Source organism: Spodoptera frugiperda, chromosome 6 (assembly GCF_023101765.2).
Source record: "Spodoptera frugiperda isolate SF20-4 chromosome 6, AGI-APGP_CSIRO_Sfru_2.0, whole genome shotgun sequence".
NCBI lineage: Eukaryota > Metazoa > Arthropoda > Insecta > Lepidoptera > Noctuidae > Spodoptera > Spodoptera frugiperda.
The window spans coordinates 1048510-1068479 of NC_064217.1; the positions used below are offsets into that span (position 1 = coordinate 1048510).

Genomic DNA, 19970 nt, shown 5'->3' on the forward strand with positions numbered 1-19970 from the left:
TTAGCTTTAATATGGATTAGGTAAATTACGTTCAGGTTGGTATTTTCAAATGGAACTAATTTCATAGAAAAAGGCGGCCACATTCTTCTGCTTTAAATTGTGTTGTCAGTTTTAGACTATTTGCGTTGAAATATTGATTTCGACACACGTGACTACCTAATCATCACCAACTTACATGGCTAGCCCTTTATGTTTATAATAACTATCGTGAGACATACTAAATTAACTAAAAATCACGGTTTACTCACGTAAATTAATAGAGAAATGCTCGACGTCGCCGCGTCCGCATGCTACTCGTGATGAACAGTCCCTTTGTAATTTGAAACTAGTAGAGCTTTTCTCCATTAATTTACGTAAGAAAATCGTGATTTTTAGTTAGGCTAGTCCTTTATATGAGATCTTTACACATGTAGTCTAGCAAGGAACTATCAGGGGTTGTTAGGTAATGTTAATTTGTAGGAAAACTAAGTATGTATGAGGGCTGCTAACTCTCTATCGGATCTATCTTGATTCCATCATAACGACTCAGTGAGGTGTCAAGCAATATTCGACTGACGCAAACAAGACACAAGTATCGATTTGCTGCAAACTTTTAATTGAGAAAGTTGACACGCGAGCGTGAGGTCCCTTCAATATAACCGTTTGTGACAATCTTCTGTTCAGCGCCAAACATTTTTAAGATTACACTTTTATTACAGCCTCGTTTGGTGAGTGGTCGTAAGTGCTACTGTTGGGCAAGGGGTCTCGGGTTCGATTCCCGGATCAGGCAAAGTACTACTGGGCTATTTTTCGGCTTTTTCGAAAATTTTCTCAGTAGTAGTACGGATTTTGGAATTGTGCCCAGTATATGGCTCACCCCCTATTACAAGGCACTTATAACACAAATGGTGTACATTGTACAGTGGCATTATGCTTAAAAAAGAAATTATAATGAAGAAGTTGATCGTCTTGACTGTGAGACAGATGAGTGACATACTTTGACCTGTGAACATGCGGTTGGTAATCACCAAGTAGACCTTAGACCATTTGGAACGTCATGGCTCATTCGTTTTCTATTTTGATCTTCCAAGCAGTCAATAGAAACCGTCACTAGTCAATTTACACATCAAAGTATTGACAATACCCATCACAAAGCTAACTGCTAACTGGCTAAATCAAAACAATTCGACCACAAACCGACAAACCGTTGCGGAAAATCAGGATCCAACAATTGATGTTGAAAGTGGAAATAGGAATAAAAGGGTTCATTGTCCCTGGTTGTAATAATCATGATTGATACGGGTCTCCTGCATAAAGGCAGAGAGCCCTCCACCGTCTGTCTGTCACGTTTAATGGCAATTGGAACCATGTGGAGAACGATATACGATTTAAATGCACCACTGGTCAACGTCAGGAGGGACAGTAGCCTTTGTACGAACTCTGATTGGTTGATTTATTCGAGCTTGCCAATCAAAGCGCAGAACGCACTCTCGTTTCGATTACTTTAAACGTAAAGCAAACTCATACTAAGGGTACGGTTCCCACAACGATAATTTCCGAAATATGAAGGTGTTAATGGCCATTAACGCCATATTTCCATAATTCCCCATTGATACGTGATCTGAATCCACAAAATAAGCCACAAAATTATCTATCAACGGACCATCGCCGCGCTAAAATAGATATACGTGGACGATCAGAGCAGAGAGGCTCAACCTGCGGTGGTCAGTCAATGGGCAACATTTTTTAGTTGAAACGTGGATAATATTAAAACTATAATATTCTTTATGGTGCTTTTCCACCAGATATGTGCTATGTAACTAGGCTGGTGTGCTAAGCTGTGTGGTGAAAGCCAAACGCATCCACAGCAACGTAGCATAGACCACGATGGAAAAGCACCTTTTTTAGGGGGGAAAATCATCCAGTGACCGCCTTGGGCGAGGCGAGAGGGAGTCTCAAACTCTTTCTGACTCAAAACCACCCCGTTCCTACTCCTGCTTTTCGAGCCGGTAAACCCGCTAGGTAGTCCGCAGCTCCGGATCAATGGAAAAGCACCCTTAGGTAAGTATAAGTAACTGAAAAGTCAACAAGCTAATTGTCATAATATGCATGTGTACGACTCTATTCTTAAATTTAATCTCCAGATTTTAATTTAGACACATTCTAAAACAATCGGTCTTCAGATTCAGATAATATCGAACTATTAAATTAAATCAGCTCATTATTGGAATTCAACCACACATTTCACCGGTCACCGGACGACCTAGCAGGTTTACCGGGGCTCCGGCCTGTGCTCCGGCTCTAAAAGCAGGAGTAGGAACAGGGCGGTTTTTAGTCAGTAAGAATCTGATACTCCCTCTCGCCTCGCCCAAGACGGGAGAAGTAATTGGATGATTTTCACCCCTTAAAAAAAAGCTGAACACTATTAAAAATAGCGATAAACTGATGGACACTTAGCTAATTAACCTGTGAACTTAATATGCGAGAACAGGCAGATTAAATTACCTAGGAAATGGCGTCAACAGAAAATGTTGCCGGCTCCTGGTGGTGGGGGAATATTTTCCTAATGACCTACTTTCAACGGCAGGCCAATTAATTACGCCTCGTCTCGATAATACGCGGACATTGGTTGCTGATAGATAGCTTTAAGTACTTTGCTATGCTATACGATACGTTACTAGCTTTATTTTAGAGTACATTTTCCCTATTGTGTCTATTCTTTCTGTAGGTATTAACAGAAGTAGTAGTCTTTTTTTATTGAATAAGCCGGTAAACGAGCAGACGGATCACCTGATGATAAGCAATCGCCGCCGCCCATGGATCCGAAACACCAGAAACGTTACAATTGCGCTGTCGACCTTTTGGGGTTTAGGAATTTATAAGAATTTTTGGAGAATTGGGGATTAGGAAGATACGGAAGGGGGCCTTCGTAAGTAATTGAGCCTCCGGTAAGTAACAACGCTATAGTAAACTTTATAATATGTGATCTCCGAGCCACCTGCCAGGCGTGGAGATTACGACAAACTCCTCTTGATGGAGTATATAAGTACCTTGCAGTAATGATTACAATATTGTATGGCCTAGTGGACTCAAACACGATTATCGAGCAAACAAAAGGTAAGTATTAGGTTCAAGTTTCAATTTCTGAAAAATATATTTTTGGGATATTTTCGGTTTTTCAAAAACTTTTTAGTAATAATGTGCAATCTGCGATTATGCCTTTGAATGGCTATTATCAATAATAGCCCGGAAGGCAGGTCAGGAAATAGCATCCGAGCAGATATTTTTTAAAAATCTGCTAAATAACATTGACACCAACTGCCATCTCTCTTCATAATATAGAAACATTCCTCGTATAGATATCAGGAGTGGATGTGCTATGATTAGTTTACTTTAGTTAACCTAGATGGCGCGAGTAGTATGTAAATTTACCAGGACAGTATCAATCAAAATTATAACGATTTTTTAAGGACTTAATACAAAATGAAATACCTTGTTTTATTGTAATATGTATATTAATAAAAAATAAATAAACATTTCAAGATAATGAGTAACATAATTAGGTATAACTGAGAAGAATCTGTTCACGCGCTAGTAAATATATTAAACGAATTTCTGCATGACTGTAACGGATAATCAGATCTAGAATTCTAGCGGATACAATATAAACACAAGGAACTTAAGCTATTGAAACGTAAACAACTAGTTTTTAATGAAAATGGGCCACCATAGAACAGGCAGAAAAATTGGCACCAGAAATCACACAACGTGAATTCGTAACAGGAATTTGTGTCTTTATAAAATGGTTGCAGAAATACTTTAATGCCTAAGCGAAAAAATCGCTCTTTTTTCATTATTACAGTCTATTTCGGTCCCAACATATCTTCTGGCCTGACCCATTGGTCGAACTGTTCAGGTGTTAGGATTCCTAGCTTGATGGCTGTGTCTCTCAAGTTGCCTCCCTCTTTGTGAGCAGTTTTCGCGATTTGAGCGGCCTGAAATAGGTATTAGAAATATGAGATTATGTTATACAGCTATTGGACACATGGCTCTCGGAAAAATGTTACAAACTAAAAAAGAAGTGACCCAGCAGCGGACGAAACGTGCTGATGATGATGAAGAATGAATTGGCAATAAGATAAATGACAGGGCAGTATGAGTGTGCTTTAGCACCAGATATGTGACGTTGCTGTGGATGCGGTTGGCTTCCAGTGATCATATTCACTGGTACAAATGGATTAGCAATGGTGGAAACGAACTTAGCGAAACTATGTTTTTTTATATGGAAAGATATGCAATAGATGTGTGCTTCGGATGGCTTCCCTACTATCGATACATTTTCGCATACTCGAACTCCGCATCTTCCTCGCACAGCTATATTGCTTAGTATCAGTGGAAACGATCACATAATTTCACAGCTTAGCTATAACATTTTCGTATCATAGCTACATAGCACATCTCTGGTGGAAAAGCAACCCCATCACGAAGAAATTTCATATAGAATAATAAACTAGCTTCAACTTTTAAAAAAATTACCTTATCGTATCCTATGTGCGGGTTCAGGGCTGTGACCAGCATGAGGGACTCGTTCATGATCTTGTTGATCTTGCCGGTATTAGCCTTGATGCCGACTGCACAGTTCTTGTTGAACGCCTGACAAGCATCACCTGTGGACGCAGAAACATAATCCGTGAAGAAAACTGGACAGTTGAATTTGAACTTTATTTTAACAAGCACAATACCGAATTTGGCATAAAGGACAAAATTGCCAACGAGAGTAACAAAATCACAATGTTTTGGATTCCTATATTCCTGATATTGAGAACTTAATCAGTAAATTCAATACTTACCCAGAAGCCTAATGGACCTGAGCACGTTAGCGACAATCATAGTTTTGAAGACGTTGAGCTCGAAGTGTCCGTTGCTGCCTCCGATGGTGCAGGCCACGTGGTTGCCCATCACCTGCGCTGCTACCATAGTCAAGGCCTCGCACTGAGTTGGGTTCACCTTACCTGGATAACACAAACCATGATTTAATCAGGGGATCTCCAACAATACCTCATTCTTTTATAGACAGGTCGTGCAAACCATACCAGGCATGATGGATGATCCAGGCTCGTTCTCTGGCAGCATCAGTTCACCCAGACCGCATCTAGGCCCGGACGCCAGAAAACGAATGTCGTTGACGATTTTCATCAAGGAGCATGCAACTGTATTCAGCGCTCCCGATACTTCTACCATCGCGTCGTGAGATGCCAGCGCCTCGAATTTGTCTGGTGCAGTTTCAAAGGGTATGCCTGGAAATATTTTCAAAATTGAAAATTAAGGAATTTTATGATTGAAGCGATCGAAAAATTAAGGGGCGCTTTTTCACTAGAGATGTGCTATGCTACGTTACTGTGGACGCGTTTGGCTTCCAGGAATCATATTCATTGATACTTAGAGCTTAGCACTGGTGGAAACGGATTCGGCAAAGTTATCTTTTTATTTGGAAAGATGCATACTATGGATGGCTTTCCTACTATCCGATACATCGCATACTCGAGCTGTGCATGTTCCTCGTGCAGCTACTTTGCGGTCACATAGTTTCACAGCTTAGCTAAATTATATCTTTGTAGCACATCTCTGGTAGAAAAGCACCATAATTAACTTAGTTGATTATAATTTTACCAGTTATTGAAGCGATCTCTGCTGCGCACTTTTCAGCAAATCCGATGCGTGTGTTGAGTCCGGTGCCGACAGCAGTGCCGCCCAGCGCCAGGTAGTGCAGGCGGGGCAGAGTGGTGCATATGCGCTCGATACCAAAGGTCAACTGAGTCACATATCCACCGAACTCCTGGCCCAATGTCAGTGGTACGGCATCCATCAAATGAGTTCTGTGGAGAAAGTCATTTTTTAAGAAGACATGGACGTGTACAAAACAGATCATAGTGATCTCTAACATTAAACATTACTCAATTTACGGCAACTTTACGGCAACAAGAGCGCGTTCGGCGGTCTGATTGGTTGGTTTATTCGAGCCGGTCAATCAGAGCGCCGAACGCACTCACGTTTCGATTACTTCAAACGGAAAGGAAACTCATACTAAGGGTACAGTTACATTATAAAGTACTTTAGTTCGAATAGTAGCAACCGTTTCTGACTACATTTTAAGCAAACATCAACAATTTAACAATGCTGTCAACAAATTACCTTCCGATTTTGATGATCTTTTCAAACTCCTTAGATTTTGCTTGTAGAGTATCGCGAAGTGCTACAAGGCCTGGCATGAGCCTGTCTCTCAGTTCCATGGCCACAGCGATGTGCATGGCAGTGGGGTACGTGTCGTTGGAGCTCTGAGACTTGTTCACGTGGTCGTTGGGGTGCACGGGAGTCTTACTGCCCAACTTGCCGCCCAAGAGTTGGATAGCACGGTTTGCAACCACCTGGAAAACAAACAATTACAGATATTTAAGCTCTATCTAACATCTGCTAAAAACGCTTGTTGGTGCAAAAAGAAGAATGATTCTGATAACACTTGACATAGTTGTACGAGTACATCACAGCAGTTAAAATAAGATATTGGTGACCAATTTTAATCTGGTACTGTCAGTTTAAACAATGACTTAATCAAAATAAAATTAACATATTCAGTGGCATGATTATCGTCAGCTCATTCTGATTGACCGCAAAAGCAAACTCCTACTCAGGGTACTGTTGTAGTTAAAAACAACTATCAGAATTTAACTCAATATTTCGTAGGTATTGCATGCATGATAACCTAAACCAATACCGCAATAATTTATATTCTAAACTGAAACGTATCACTTACAACATAATGTTGTGGTTAGCTCATTGCAATGATCACAATGATTGATTATAATTATTCACTACCGTTATACCGTTATAAGGTGATAATTTCAAAGTGTGCGAAATTTCATTCAGATTCATTCCACCATTTTATTTTAGCATGATGGAATTTAATAGGTATGTGTAAAGAATTAAGGTCTATATTACCTCATTGGTGTTCATGTTAGACTGCGTGCCAGACCCAGTCTGCCAGATGACGAGAGGGAAGTGGCCCTCTCTGTACAGCTTCCCGGATATGACGTCATCGCAGGCGTGCATAATGGCTTCCGCTGTAACAAGTGCGAGTTAATTATTATGACATGGCGATTGTAATCTTTTTCTTAATTAATAAAATGCTTCATTATAAATTTTTCTTGTTAAAGAAAATTACAAGGAATCGTGAGAAATAGCTGAATTAAAAATACACGACCCGCTTTTTACGAAGATATTATCTTGATCATAATTTAAATCAGTGGGGGTGAACAGTCAATAAAAGATCGATCAATTTTAACCTTATTCACGGAATTTTAAAGTGTGAAATGCCTTCGGGTGTTCAATCAATGGGCAACGTTTATGGCTTATCCATCAGGTGATTCATCGGCTACTCATTTGACCCTATTCCATAAAATTGGAGCAATTTGGACATGATATAATTCTACACACTCTACACTGCATTGGGTACACTTTGGGATTGGCCGGTACTTAAATGAGCAGACGAATCACATAATGGTAGGCAATCGCCGGCGCCCTATGGATACCCAAAACACCAGAGTATTGTTGGGTATCCGGGGATAGGGTAATTGAAGTAATTAAAAAACTTACCGAGTTTCTTGTCAAGTCCATACTCCATGTTCACCTTCGCGGCAGCTTTCTTCAGGATACCGAAGGCGACAATCACAGGGTACTGAAAAAATTAGGATTACCATTAAATTATTTTTTATAGGAATAGATAGTACATCATTCATAGCCCGGGACAATACACTGCTGGTCTATGAGCCTCCTCTACAAAAAAGTGTTTGCCATTATAATCTCAAAATTTGCCAAGCAGGGTAAAAAATCACATATTAAACATACATCTTTTTGATTTATCTACTAGCTTCTACCAGCAGCTTCGCTTGCTTTCCCGTGGGACAGAAAGTAACCTTTGTGTTATTCCAGTTCCTAATTTAACCCTGTTCCAAATTTCATACCGAATGATTTAGCCGTTTTGACGTGAGCAACAAACATTCTTACAAACAAACACATAAACTCGGAAACTTAAGCATTTATTAATTATTAGTAAGATTTTTGTTGTGGTTGTTGCAAAACTATACAAAATAACTTCCATCACATTTAGGTAATAAATAAAAAATAATAATCATTCAATCATCACTATTGTGTGTCCACACCGATCATTATCAATTCGATTCAACAAACACTTATATTAATGTCCTTTGAAGACCTTCGATAAAGAAGTTTAATAACCTCTTTGTATGGCCACACACTATGATGTGTGCAATCTCAGGTAAAACGCAGTATTTTAATTTAAACAATAGCCAATTACCCAACAACTGCACTGACCGTGCACATTCTAAATAAAAATAAATAAATAAAATAGCCTACATTGCTGAACTTGTTTTTACAATTTCGTAAAAATATGTTTACTAACTTTAAAATATACATAAATTAGGGACTTATTGGTAAAGTGTCGTTTTTACTCTGCAGCTTGTCTTCCGACATAAACCTCCTCTAAAGATTTCCACTCTATCCTATCTTTCGCAATACGGATTCATTAAGAAACTGCTATTTTTCTGATGTCATCTTCCCATCTTCTAGTTTGTCAGCCTCTATTTCTTTTGCTATCTCATGGTTGCCATTCAGTTATTAGGGCATATCATGAGAGAGAAGATGGAGGAATGGATGAGACTAATAACTAATAATAAAAATAAGTCGGGTTTTCCTTCCTGACGCTATAACTCCAGAACGCACGAACTGGTTTATAGCAAAGAAAATTCAGGAAAAATTCAAGAGAAAAAAGTCATTATAAATACATGTGACTAAAAATATAAGGGACACAATAATAATAAATAGTTCAACAACATTGATAATAATCATTACGTGAATGATAGTTGCGATGTTGCATCACAGGGCATCGTGGAATCGTGGGTCACTTCACGACACGCAATACATATACACAATAGGTATTTCATTGATATCATTTACGTATTTGTTTATCTTCAATGATTCGATAGTTCAGTGTTCGTATGTAATGTAAAATACAAAGTACGAGATCTTTTTCCATCTTGGGTGAGGCGAGAGCGAGTGTCAGACTCTTACTGACTAAAAACCACCCCATTCCTACTCCTGCTTTTCGAGCCGGAGCCCCGGTAAACCCACTAGGTAGTCCGCAGCTTCGGAAGATTGCGTACCATATTTAACTGACTTAGGTTAGTAAGTTTTATTCCCATTTATAAATTTCCAGCTTTAGGGCGGAGTCCAGAAATTTGTCAGGCCTTTGATGTAGTAACAAGTAATAGTAACAAGTTAACATTCTCCTCTAGCTAGAGAGCTCTTTCGGTAGGTACCTACCCACATTTTTGGTTAAAGCTGTTGTACTTAAATTAAATATTCCCTTTCATTTTCTTGATCCAGTTGATGCTATTAAACTTAGCTACTACATATTTCCCAAATTTATTCCTGTATTATCTAATGATCACTTACCGGCATTCGTTCCTCGATCCCTCCAATGGGGAAGTTCATGACAGACCTGACGGTCTGAGCTCCATATAGTCTGTCATCTGGTACTTCCAGTTCCCCAAGAGTGTCACGCTCTTTCCTCTGAAATTAAAGAAAAAAGAGAAGATTAAATTTTGTCTACTGCAAGTCTATCATATAGACGACCAAAGTCGTATCATCGAGGCATCTAATCGATGACAAATTGGAATTGGAAATTGAAATTTTATTTAAAAACCAACTTGTATACAACTATGCATTTATAGTCATGCAACCTTTACATCGATACAAAAATTCAGCTCAATCGGCTGAAGATATCTGTTGCCAAATTCAGTTTGCAAGATTCCATTCCACACACATACTAGAAGTTAAGGTTGCTCAAACCCTACACTATAAGAAAGTTAATACGTTGGTGATGAGGGCCTGTGTTGAAGTTTCCCGAGCCCCCTACAAAATAAAGTAAAGTAATTGACAAGGACTCACTCACATTAGCCATGCCTTGCCAAACCATTGTATCACACACAAAACCATAGAACACGCAGAAATTTAGAAAGACGCTAGTCTAAAAATAAACTCGTTTCTTTAAGAATACCACGCTAACAGGTCAGATAATTACTTTCTACCTAATGATAAAAAGTCTCAATACCATTGCTTACATACTCGTACGAGCCCACTCACCATTTTTACCGGTTTCCCCTCAGTGTTCATACAAACTGTGCACGACATTTTTATAATGTACTTATTACAATTACAATGAAATAATAAAATTCAAAATACAACACGTATGAAAAATAATAAAATAAATGATAACAAAGCAAAATAAATAAAGAGTAAGCTTTGAATCTTGTCAAAGTGACAATGTCTTAGAAAATATTATTTGTTAGTGACTTTTTAAGGAGTTTTCATCCGTCCTAAAAAGTTTGCCAAGGTATCGAGGTCTCATATCGTATCTGGATAAATATTAGCGGTTTTCCTTTTTTTTAAGGGGGGGAAATCATCCAATGTCTTCTCCCGCACTGGGCGAGGCGAGAGGAAATGTCAGACTCTTACTGACTAAAAATCACCCCGTTCCTATTCCTGCTTTTCGAGCCGGAATCCCGGTAAACCCGCTAGGTAGTCCGCAGCTCCGGATCAGGCATCAGCCCTATCCAGGTGGATAGGTTACTCATTTTCAATCAGGTTCACAATACAATTCTTGGTTACATTTTTTCGATTGCTACAACTACGTCAGAACAATGTAACACCGATATTCAGTCAGAGAGATAGAAAAAGAAAATAACCTTGAGGACGACAAAATTAATTGGTGCCCATGAGTAAACAACAATGTCAAGGTCTGTGACCTAGAATACTATATTTTTTATTTAATGGTTCCCAACGCTACCTAGTTATTTAATATCCTATCTACACGCCATCCCTACTCGCTTCCTACTAATAACTATTTTTCGCGTTTGGAATAGGTCTAAATAAGATTATAATTAGAAATTGTGAGCCCTTGTTTTCTTATGATGTCTTACTTCACTGTTTGTCAGTGGTGTCTAAATATGCTTAGAAAATACATATAACTCGGAAAAAGTCACATTGGTACTTTGCCATAGGTACATAGGTTTCGAACCCCTCACTTTGATGCATGAGAACCTCTGGGCCACCACGACATTTTATGCGAGCGGTTTACAGATAATTTTAATTTGTTTTATACGCATTGCACATTATACCTGAATGACACACGGTATAGGTACTCTCAAGAGCCATTTCGTATGTTTCATACCAATTGTGGCACGACAGCCAGCCAAAACAATAAAGCAGGTAAACCAACATGTTTTGGTTATGGGATAGTAATAACTTGACCGTCGCACGAGTCGATGTTTCATTTGTAAATTGATCGCATCCGGACATTGCAACCTGTATTGCATTTTGCTTTTTTGTATTAAGTAGATGTTATATCTAATACTTCCTATACATTAGTTTAAATTTCCATCTCTTGAGGACACGAACTTCATTACGCACCCAAGGAGGAGGAGACGGCATACCAGTCTCCCACGCTACGCACCAGGGCCTGAACCAATGCCGGACGCAAGAGGTTGCCGTCGCCGACCACATCCCTGAGGACACGGCGGTGCTCAGCCCATGCAGGGCACACCGCCACCGTGTCCTCGGAGCGGTCCTCGCAACCATATCACCTACTTACAATTATTGATCGAATGTTTAAATCAATAAACAACTTAAGTTACCTAAAACCCTATTGTATTCTGTGTGCCCTAACACTTCGATACATAAGTAACCTATTATCACATTTGACTTCCAAAACACGAAAAGACAAACGAAAGTTGCTTTACGTGAGTAGCGTAGGATGCACTTGTCGCGTAACATACAATGCATTTTTATAAAGTTACTGCAGTCTCTTGAAACCGAGCCAAGATGTTGCTGAATTTTCGATATGTTACGTATTGTATGTAAACTAGAGGTGAGATTAAGCATAACAAGCCGTAGCACATAGTCGAAATTGGCAAAGTTTAAATCGCATTTACTACCCATTTTTTTATTGATATTTGATATTTTACATCAAGTGGCCACTGCTGACCAAAAGCTGCGATTTTAAACTTATAATTGATTAAAAATTATAAGCCCTGGTTTCCTTAAGATGTTTGCACTTAGAAAGCACATAATTTTATTATAATTTGGTAGGTTTCGAATACGCACCCTCATGCATGAAAAGGGGGCTTCTTAAACCTCTGGGCCACCACGACACCGCACCACACTTTTTTACCCCTATCTTTATACTTCGGATCCAGCTTACTCATGAAGTTTGGTTCATTAAACATAGAATGAGCTAAACCGAATAATTTCGAAAACATTGTACTTAATAACGTTTTTGACAACAACCCCAGATTTTATAGACAGCCGAACAAATCCCAGTATCTCCTCCTCTACCATGATCGCCTTGATTAGAGATCGGATGTAGTCCCTTGGTCAGCTCTTACGAATTGAAAGACAAGAACCTTCACCATACGGCAAAAATTAAATGTTCCTATACTGATATTGTACAGCTTTCCAATCTCACTTATTAATAGGTACCCATTGGAATTGGAACTAATTTACTGTCAGTAAAGTTTCTATCTCACAATGGCCGGCTACTCGCTCCCTTGAACAGTAAAAAACATGGTTGCACATTGCCATGAACCCATTACTTTCACTTCGTACCTACATTGGGCACGTAAGTGGTACTTTATGTAGGTGTATGCTGTGTGGTGGAGATTGATTCATTAATAAATGTTTTTCTATCTGCTGTTATTAAAGCACCCGAGCATAAAAATCATAGTATCATTGTAATATAGACGAGTGTTCTTCAAGTTGCCTATAAAACTGCACCCAATTTTTAAACTACGACAACTCCGTAGCACTAAGGATAAGTGTCAATAAAAAAACTTTCTGATCCAAGAATCAAGTCAAGTCATGTAATTTATTCCAATTAAACCATATACTATAAGTAGATATCTACTTTTGACACGTCAACAAAGTAAGAAATAAACAATAGTCTGTTAGTCTGTCCGTCAGTGAAGAATCGAACCTACGACCCGTTACCCAAATCACAAAGCTCACTAAACCATTCCAAAACACAATTTTGTGTCGCTAAAGACGTTCGTATTTTGCGTGAGACATAGATAGGGAACTTTGTCAATAAATAAATAAATAGAAAACATGACATCACCAATAGCTACGATTCAATAGTATCAAATACTTATATGTATGTATGTATAAACATCGATTTGTAAATCATTTCGTTGCTAGGCAGTGTTGCCGAACTTGACCCGCGAGTTATAGCATTACTATTCATTATCAAACCGGCAAGTAAACAGCCCGGTCTTGTTTTTCTAGTTTAAGTCACATGATTATATTATAAAACGTACTTAACAGCCGTATAAACGAATTATTTACGCATCAAAAACATTTATTTCCTTACACGATAAAATTAAAACGCATGCATACAATCAGAAATCAAATAAAAAATAATAAGTAATAGGTAAGTACAGATAATAAAACTCACCATCTTAACTTCTTTTATTTCTGCCTTGCATTTACAGCATTCCATTTTCAAAGCACAATATTAAAAAACTCTCCTAAATAAAAATGAAATGCACACGAATTCTGTACGACTAAACAACACTGGTTTGATGAACCGGTATCACAGTTTTTTTGTTGATTTTTTGCGAATATTTTAAGTAGACTGTGTTCTCCGTCGAAGGGTAAAGATACAATAAAGGCGACCGGTCGGTTCGGGTGCCCCACCGCGAAATGAATTTCTGTATAAGTAGTTATTTTGTTCCCTCTGAATTTATACGTGTGTAGTTGGTACTTTTAACGGGTTATCAATTTGCAATCGTGCCGCCCGCATTGGGAGCTGTGGTGTAACTGTTTGCGAATGGTTTACAACCACAATGTGATGTGATATGACTTATCAATTAACATGTTGATTCAACTATAGTCGCTATTTGCATAATATTTTAGTTTGTTTCTTGTTATGAACAAGATGTAGGTCCTATATTATCTATTACCAATTTATGAGATTGGCAGGTAAGAATGATCGTATCTCTTTTGTAGTCGCTCTTTTACCTGGATATTAATATTTGAGTACTTACATTACATGAAATCGAATCAGATATTTTGACCATTTACCCTTATTTTATTATCAAAGCAATTTTAATTAACGAGATGAATTTAAGCGATCTGAAATCTTGTTTCATAAAACCTTAAAAGATTTTATCTAGGTACCTACATACCTATATTCAAACTTAATTTTTGATTTGACTACATTCATATTTCTTAATTTAACTTTATTGGAATCGTATCATAAAAATGCCCTGAAACTAAAAAATAATCTTGTATTCCCTGCCATCTGGAATGTGATCCTATAGCTTTGGTTGAATCGAGTATTGATAGATGTCGCTACCAGAAGGAGCATTTTTATGGACTCGTTGACTCCAGATTTTAGTAGACTCTAAAATAATTCTAAACGATTTATTTAATTTTAATTTAAATATCTATATTTACTTCTGTAAATTCCAATTTCATTCTCTTCAAATTTGTCTTTCATTCAGTCCGTCCGTGCGTCGTTCATTTTGAAATTTTCGTTCCCGCAATCGTAATGACGTCAATGAAAATGACATTTCCTTTGTGACGTCTTTCTATAATTTTCAGGCTTTTTATAAGTTTTGATTGAAAATCAATGAAACATGTTTGCTTCTCATTATTTTGGTTAATAAAATCCGATAAACAAACCTAAACATGGATACACCCGGTGAATACGAAGAGAATGACTTTCCTATCTGGCAAGAACCGCGGTGCGAACCCTTGGGTGCACCCAAGGAAACACTTTGTGATGAAAACAACCCAGATCAGACACCCGACAACCACGGAGACCGACTACATGCCTTGGAAGAAGAACAGGAAATCCTATCGTCATCTGTTTTCTCCCTGACATCGCATCTTGCTCAGGTAGAGTTCCGTTTGCGACAAATTTTGAAAGCCCCGCCGGACGAAAAAGATGAAATGCTGAAAGCTCTTGAAGAGTTTACTTCACGAGGAGTACATGATTCTCGGGCTGCCCCTCAAGGCAGTTCGGGAGACGCCTCCTGCACTGAATGTGTTGAGTTAGAACGGAAAATATCGCGCCAACGTACGAAACAGGCACACTTTATAGATAGACTTAAAGTACAACTAAAGGAATTAGAACGATTTGCGGCAAACCCGACTTCCACATGTGACAGTAAACACAGAACATTAATTGACCATTTACGCACTGAAATAGATCAGAACCTTGAAGAAGGATGTCATCAACCACTCACTGCTGAGGAGCTCAGGCACCAGATAAACTGTGCGGTCAAACAGTATGCAGACAGACAACTATCAAAAGATGAAATCATAAGTAAATTGCAAGCTCATATTGAAGATATGCAGAAATTCATCAAACTAATGAAAAATGAGGAACTTAAAAACACTAAAGTAACATCTGAAGCCAAAAATGTTGGAAAATCAGAGAAATTTGACAAAAATTTCAGCAAAAGTAAAAGTAATGATGATTTGAGAGCAGAAACCATAAACTTAATGAGGAAAGCATCTACTTTGATTCAGATCTTTACAGTTTCACAGTTTGGTTGCTCGCCCAACACCAACAGGAGGCATGAAGGCAAGTCCTCAACCATTGTCACGCATTGGGGCAATTTACGTGCAAGATTGGAGATGTCAGTTGATGGGGTGCTCCACTTAGTTTCTAGAGACAGACCATCTCACACCATGGTGGATAATTATGACAGTGAGTCTGAAGAAGGTGGTATTATTATAAATGATGCTCCACTGACTACTGCTGTTCGCAGACACCTTGCTATCAACTTGCGAGACCTTCTACACCATGGACTGACTGGCCCTGAATCAACCTCTCTTGTTCCTATTATTGGATGTTTTCCTGTACGCAGATCTTCTTCATCCAGAGCTACACATATATGGGAGGTGATCCTTCGATACTATGATTTAAATGATGGTGATCGATTCAATTCCACTCCAGCAAGGAAGTTGAGTCAAAGCTTTAACTTGGATATTGTTGGAGGAACAGCTATAACCAATAAACAAAGTCTGCTGAGTGCTATTGGCAGCATTGTAGCATCCCATACACCATACAAAAGGAGTTATGATGCTCATTTCAAAGCCTTTGTTTGTGCAGCATTGAATGCTCATAAGCTTGTTATCTGGCTGAACATTATTTTGAAAAGCAGATCCTTGATTGATGCTTACTATTCATCTACCAGCTATGTGGTGAACACTGGATTCCAAGATGCCCTGCAAAGTTTAGATCGCCTAACTCCATACAATTTTGATCTACCCGTTGACCTTGCTGTGAAGCAGTTTCAGAATATTAAAGATGTATTTATGTAATTAAGTAATTTTATAAGAGTACAATTTTATACATAATGTATATTTGAATACTGTTTCTAAATGTGACAAGAGGTTACAGAAAATGTACCAAATCTAGTCTGATTATTGTAATGTTACCAAAGTACTTATTACAATGTGATGTATTCTCCCACCTTCGAAGAGTTGTCATCCAATTGTATAGTTGTAGATAATGACTGGCTTCTTGTCACATGTTTGGAAGCAGGCTTATGATGCCTTCCACAATATCAAACCATGCTGTATGCATTTACTGTAGTTGATCTAGTCTAATTAGTAATTAGTCCTATTTCTGAATATTTTAGTTAAGTAATGATCACTTACCTACTAATAAAATTACTTGCTCTCAAATTTACAAATATGAAATGTTTAAGAATCTAAACTATGAATCTGGAGAAATAACGATATTTATAATGGGAGAAAATAGATGACCAGTATTTATTGTAATTTTATTTGAAATCGAGTACATTCCAATCAGATCTTTTAAAATTGGATGATAAAATACCAAAGATGTAATTAGTATTATTGTATCTGTGTATAAAACTATCATTGTTGCTAATTATAATGTAGTTGAAGCATGAACTCGTAGTTTCATTTATCGCTATTGTTGTTCGTCAATCAATTTATGCGGTCTGTTATCATGTAGCACACAAGTAGTTACTTTGCCCAGTAGGTATATTGTGGTTACCTTGACCATATAAAAATAAGGTCAGAGCTGCTATTTTATTTATCAGATCTGGTTCAATTTTATTTGAAGGTCACAAAGGGAGTGAGGGAGGCTCACCTTAACCGATTTGATAGGTAGAGGTACAACAAGTTATGTGTAAATCTAACGCTAGATACCTAAGTATAATCATCTCATGACTGCCACGAGTTACCTACCTACTAGGCTATGTTACCATGTCGTCAGGTCTTACCCTTTTTATAATTTTCGAAAAACAATAATACTTAACTCAACTTTTCAACTCGGTTCCACAATCAGTTGTGTTGGTTTTCGGTGACCTAATCAACACTAATGTTCTGGAGTCTCCTTATAAACACCAATCGGTCTACGAATGGTGTGCTAATGAAACAAGGGCAAGATTCCATTATCCGTTGCGTCGTTGTAGTGTCGTTTTACATAGGTTTTTTTTTGTATATGTACCTATATTTTATGACATACCCCATTACACCGTTGCATCGTCACTTTATAGACGAAGTTTGTAAAGGAAGTTTGAGGAAATAAAGACAAAAAATAAATAAAAACTTCATTTATTAAAAACTAGCTACTTTCGCGCGGTTTCACCCGCTCTGCTTGCCTCCTATTGATCATAGCGTGATGTTTTATAGCCTATAGGCTTCCTCGATAAATGCACTATCCAACACAAAAAGAATCATTCAAATCGGACCAGTAGTTTCTGAGATTAGCGCGTTCAAACAAACAAACTCTTCAGCTTTATAATATTAGTATAGATTGTCAAACACATAAATAAAAATTGTGTCCAACATTTTAGATTAATATGTCTGCACAAATACTGACGGTAACTGTAATCAACAAATCTCTGTCAGAGGTAAATAGTATAGGTATAGGAACAATCACATGAACAAAACATGGTAAAGACAATTTATAACAAGACGATTGATACACTTTGCTTATTCATAACATAACACATACCTAAATGCAAATTACAGGGTCGTGTTTTGTTGTAACCAGAATTTTATTGTGTATTTGGCACTACGTTGTCTACACTAATATTATAAACGGGAAAGATGTGATTCTTATTTGGATTGAAAACGGTCCGAAACTACTGTAGCAGTGTAGCGATTTGAAACAATCCTTTACCAATGGAATCCTATATTATACATGGCGAACATAGGCTATAGGTATATTATGAGAATAAACGGGTGTGAAATATTAACCCGATGTATTAAAAAAAAAACCAAATTACTCCTTATATAGTAGCGGTGAAAATTATGAACAAAGAGCACAGTGATGAACTAATTTAATAGAGGACATAAATATCAACATTGTAGACGTTACTACTATACAAATATCTTTATATATATAATTCTTCTGTAAGTGGGTATGTCATTGAACTTCTCTTAAACGACTGGACCGATTTTGATGAAATTTTTTGTGTGTGTTTAAGGGGATCTGCGAATGGTTTAGATTCACAATTTTGTCCGCTGGACAGTGTTTTTGTTATTAATTTTTAATTTATTAGTAGTTGTTGATTTTGGAATGTTTTACATGACAAATTTTCAAATTAAAGACGTGTAGACAGGACAACGTCTGTCGGGTCCGCTAGTTTTATATATTTTAGTTTATATTTTTTGAACTAACAAATATTACAGTTAATATTGCACTAATAGTAACGTCCTCGCCAACAGAAACCAGGTCACATTATAAGTACCATGTAAGTACCAGAGTAATATCTTGAAAATCCCAAAAGAATGATGGTCGCTATCTTGTTTGGCGACGGGATCGTGATTCGTGACTATTCCCGAACAGCTCAAAAACGAGGTGGTGGTGTTTTAATCGCAGTTAAACGTGAACTAATTGTAGTTGAAAGACCAGAGTGGCGTAGTTCGGCTGAGGATATGTGGGTGTCACTTATTCTTCGACGCTCCAGGCCACAGGTAACGTACAATGTCCATCTATGTGCTCTTTATTTCTGTAAAGAAAACTTGGGACACTCATAGTAAGTATTCACAATTAAATAATTTTACTGCCAAACTAAACGAGCTATCGGTAACTCATCCATTGGATAAGTTTATAATATTAGGAGATTTTAATTTTGGTAATGTCGTTGACTGGGGTTGTGGCCATGATAATGAATTAATACCAGAAAAACAATCAAACGGCAATTGGTTGATTTTTTTGACACTCTCGAGGTTTGTAACCTACAACAATACAATGGTCAGCGAAACCTAAATAATAGATTATTAGACTTAATATTTTCAAATGACTCCTTAATTATTTCCGAAAGTACTAGGTAATCCCTTAGCGATACCTATAGATATCCATCATAAGCCGTTAATTATTCAATCTAAATTTGTCGAAATTCATACACTATATGCGACAACATCACGATTTATTTTTTCTCGCGGAGACTACTCAGCTATAAATCTGATCTAGACCAAGTGAATTGGCCAGAATTTTTCCTAACAAAACTCCTTAAGTTGCTTAAATCACTGGATTTAAATAAATCTGGCGGTCCTGATCAAATACCACCATTATTTATTGTTAACTGTGCTACTAGCTTAGCTGCACCGATGACCATTTTGTTTAGGCGCTCTCTGTCCGAAGGAATTGTCCCCAAGATATGGAAATCGGCCTACGTAACAGTGTGGGAGAGCCATGCTTCGGCACGAATGGGCCGGCTCGACCGGAGTAATACCACGGCCTCACAGAAAACCGACGTGAAACAACGCTTGCGTTGTGTTTCATTGTGTGAGTGAGGTTACCGGAGGCTCAATTCCCCTCTTCCCAATCTTCCCCATCCCCATTCCCGAACAACAACCCTTAAATT

At 37.8% G+C, this 19970-nt stretch overlaps 2 protein-coding genes across 3 annotated transcripts; one reads left to right on the plus strand and one right to left on the minus strand.

Moving 5' to 3' along the window:
• Positions 1-3472: 3472 nt before the first annotated feature.
• On the minus strand, positions 3473-13820 carry LOC126910741 (fumarate hydratase, mitochondrial-like). 2 transcript variants are annotated; one of them, XM_050694143.1, is made up of 10 exons: positions 13562-13820; positions 9508-9624; positions 7630-7711; positions 6976-7097; positions 6172-6404; positions 5650-5855; positions 5073-5276; positions 4830-4991; positions 4516-4646; positions 3473-3974 (listed from the first exon to the last, which is right to left on the minus strand). In XM_050694143.1, exons 1-10 carry the CDS (start codon positions 13604-13606, stop codon positions 3843-3845), a joined length of 1434 nt encoding a protein of 477 aa, XP_050550100.1. In that variant the 5' UTR covers positions 13607-13820; the 3' UTR covers positions 3473-3842. The 2 variants fall into 2 exon arrangements, with proteins under 2 accessions (XP_050550100.1, XP_050550099.1); XM_050694142.1 differs by lacking the exon at positions 13562-13820 and adding an exon at positions 10198-10363.
• A 241-nt stretch (positions 13821-14061) lies between these two features.
• On the plus strand, positions 14062-17040 carry LOC118267379 (RUN domain-containing protein 1). The gene has a single exon (XM_035581298.2). It carries the CDS (start codon positions 14800-14802, stop codon positions 16441-16443), a length of 1644 nt encoding a protein of 547 aa, XP_035437191.1. The 5' UTR covers positions 14062-14799; the 3' UTR covers positions 16444-17040.
• Positions 17041-19970: the final 2930 nt, after the last annotated feature.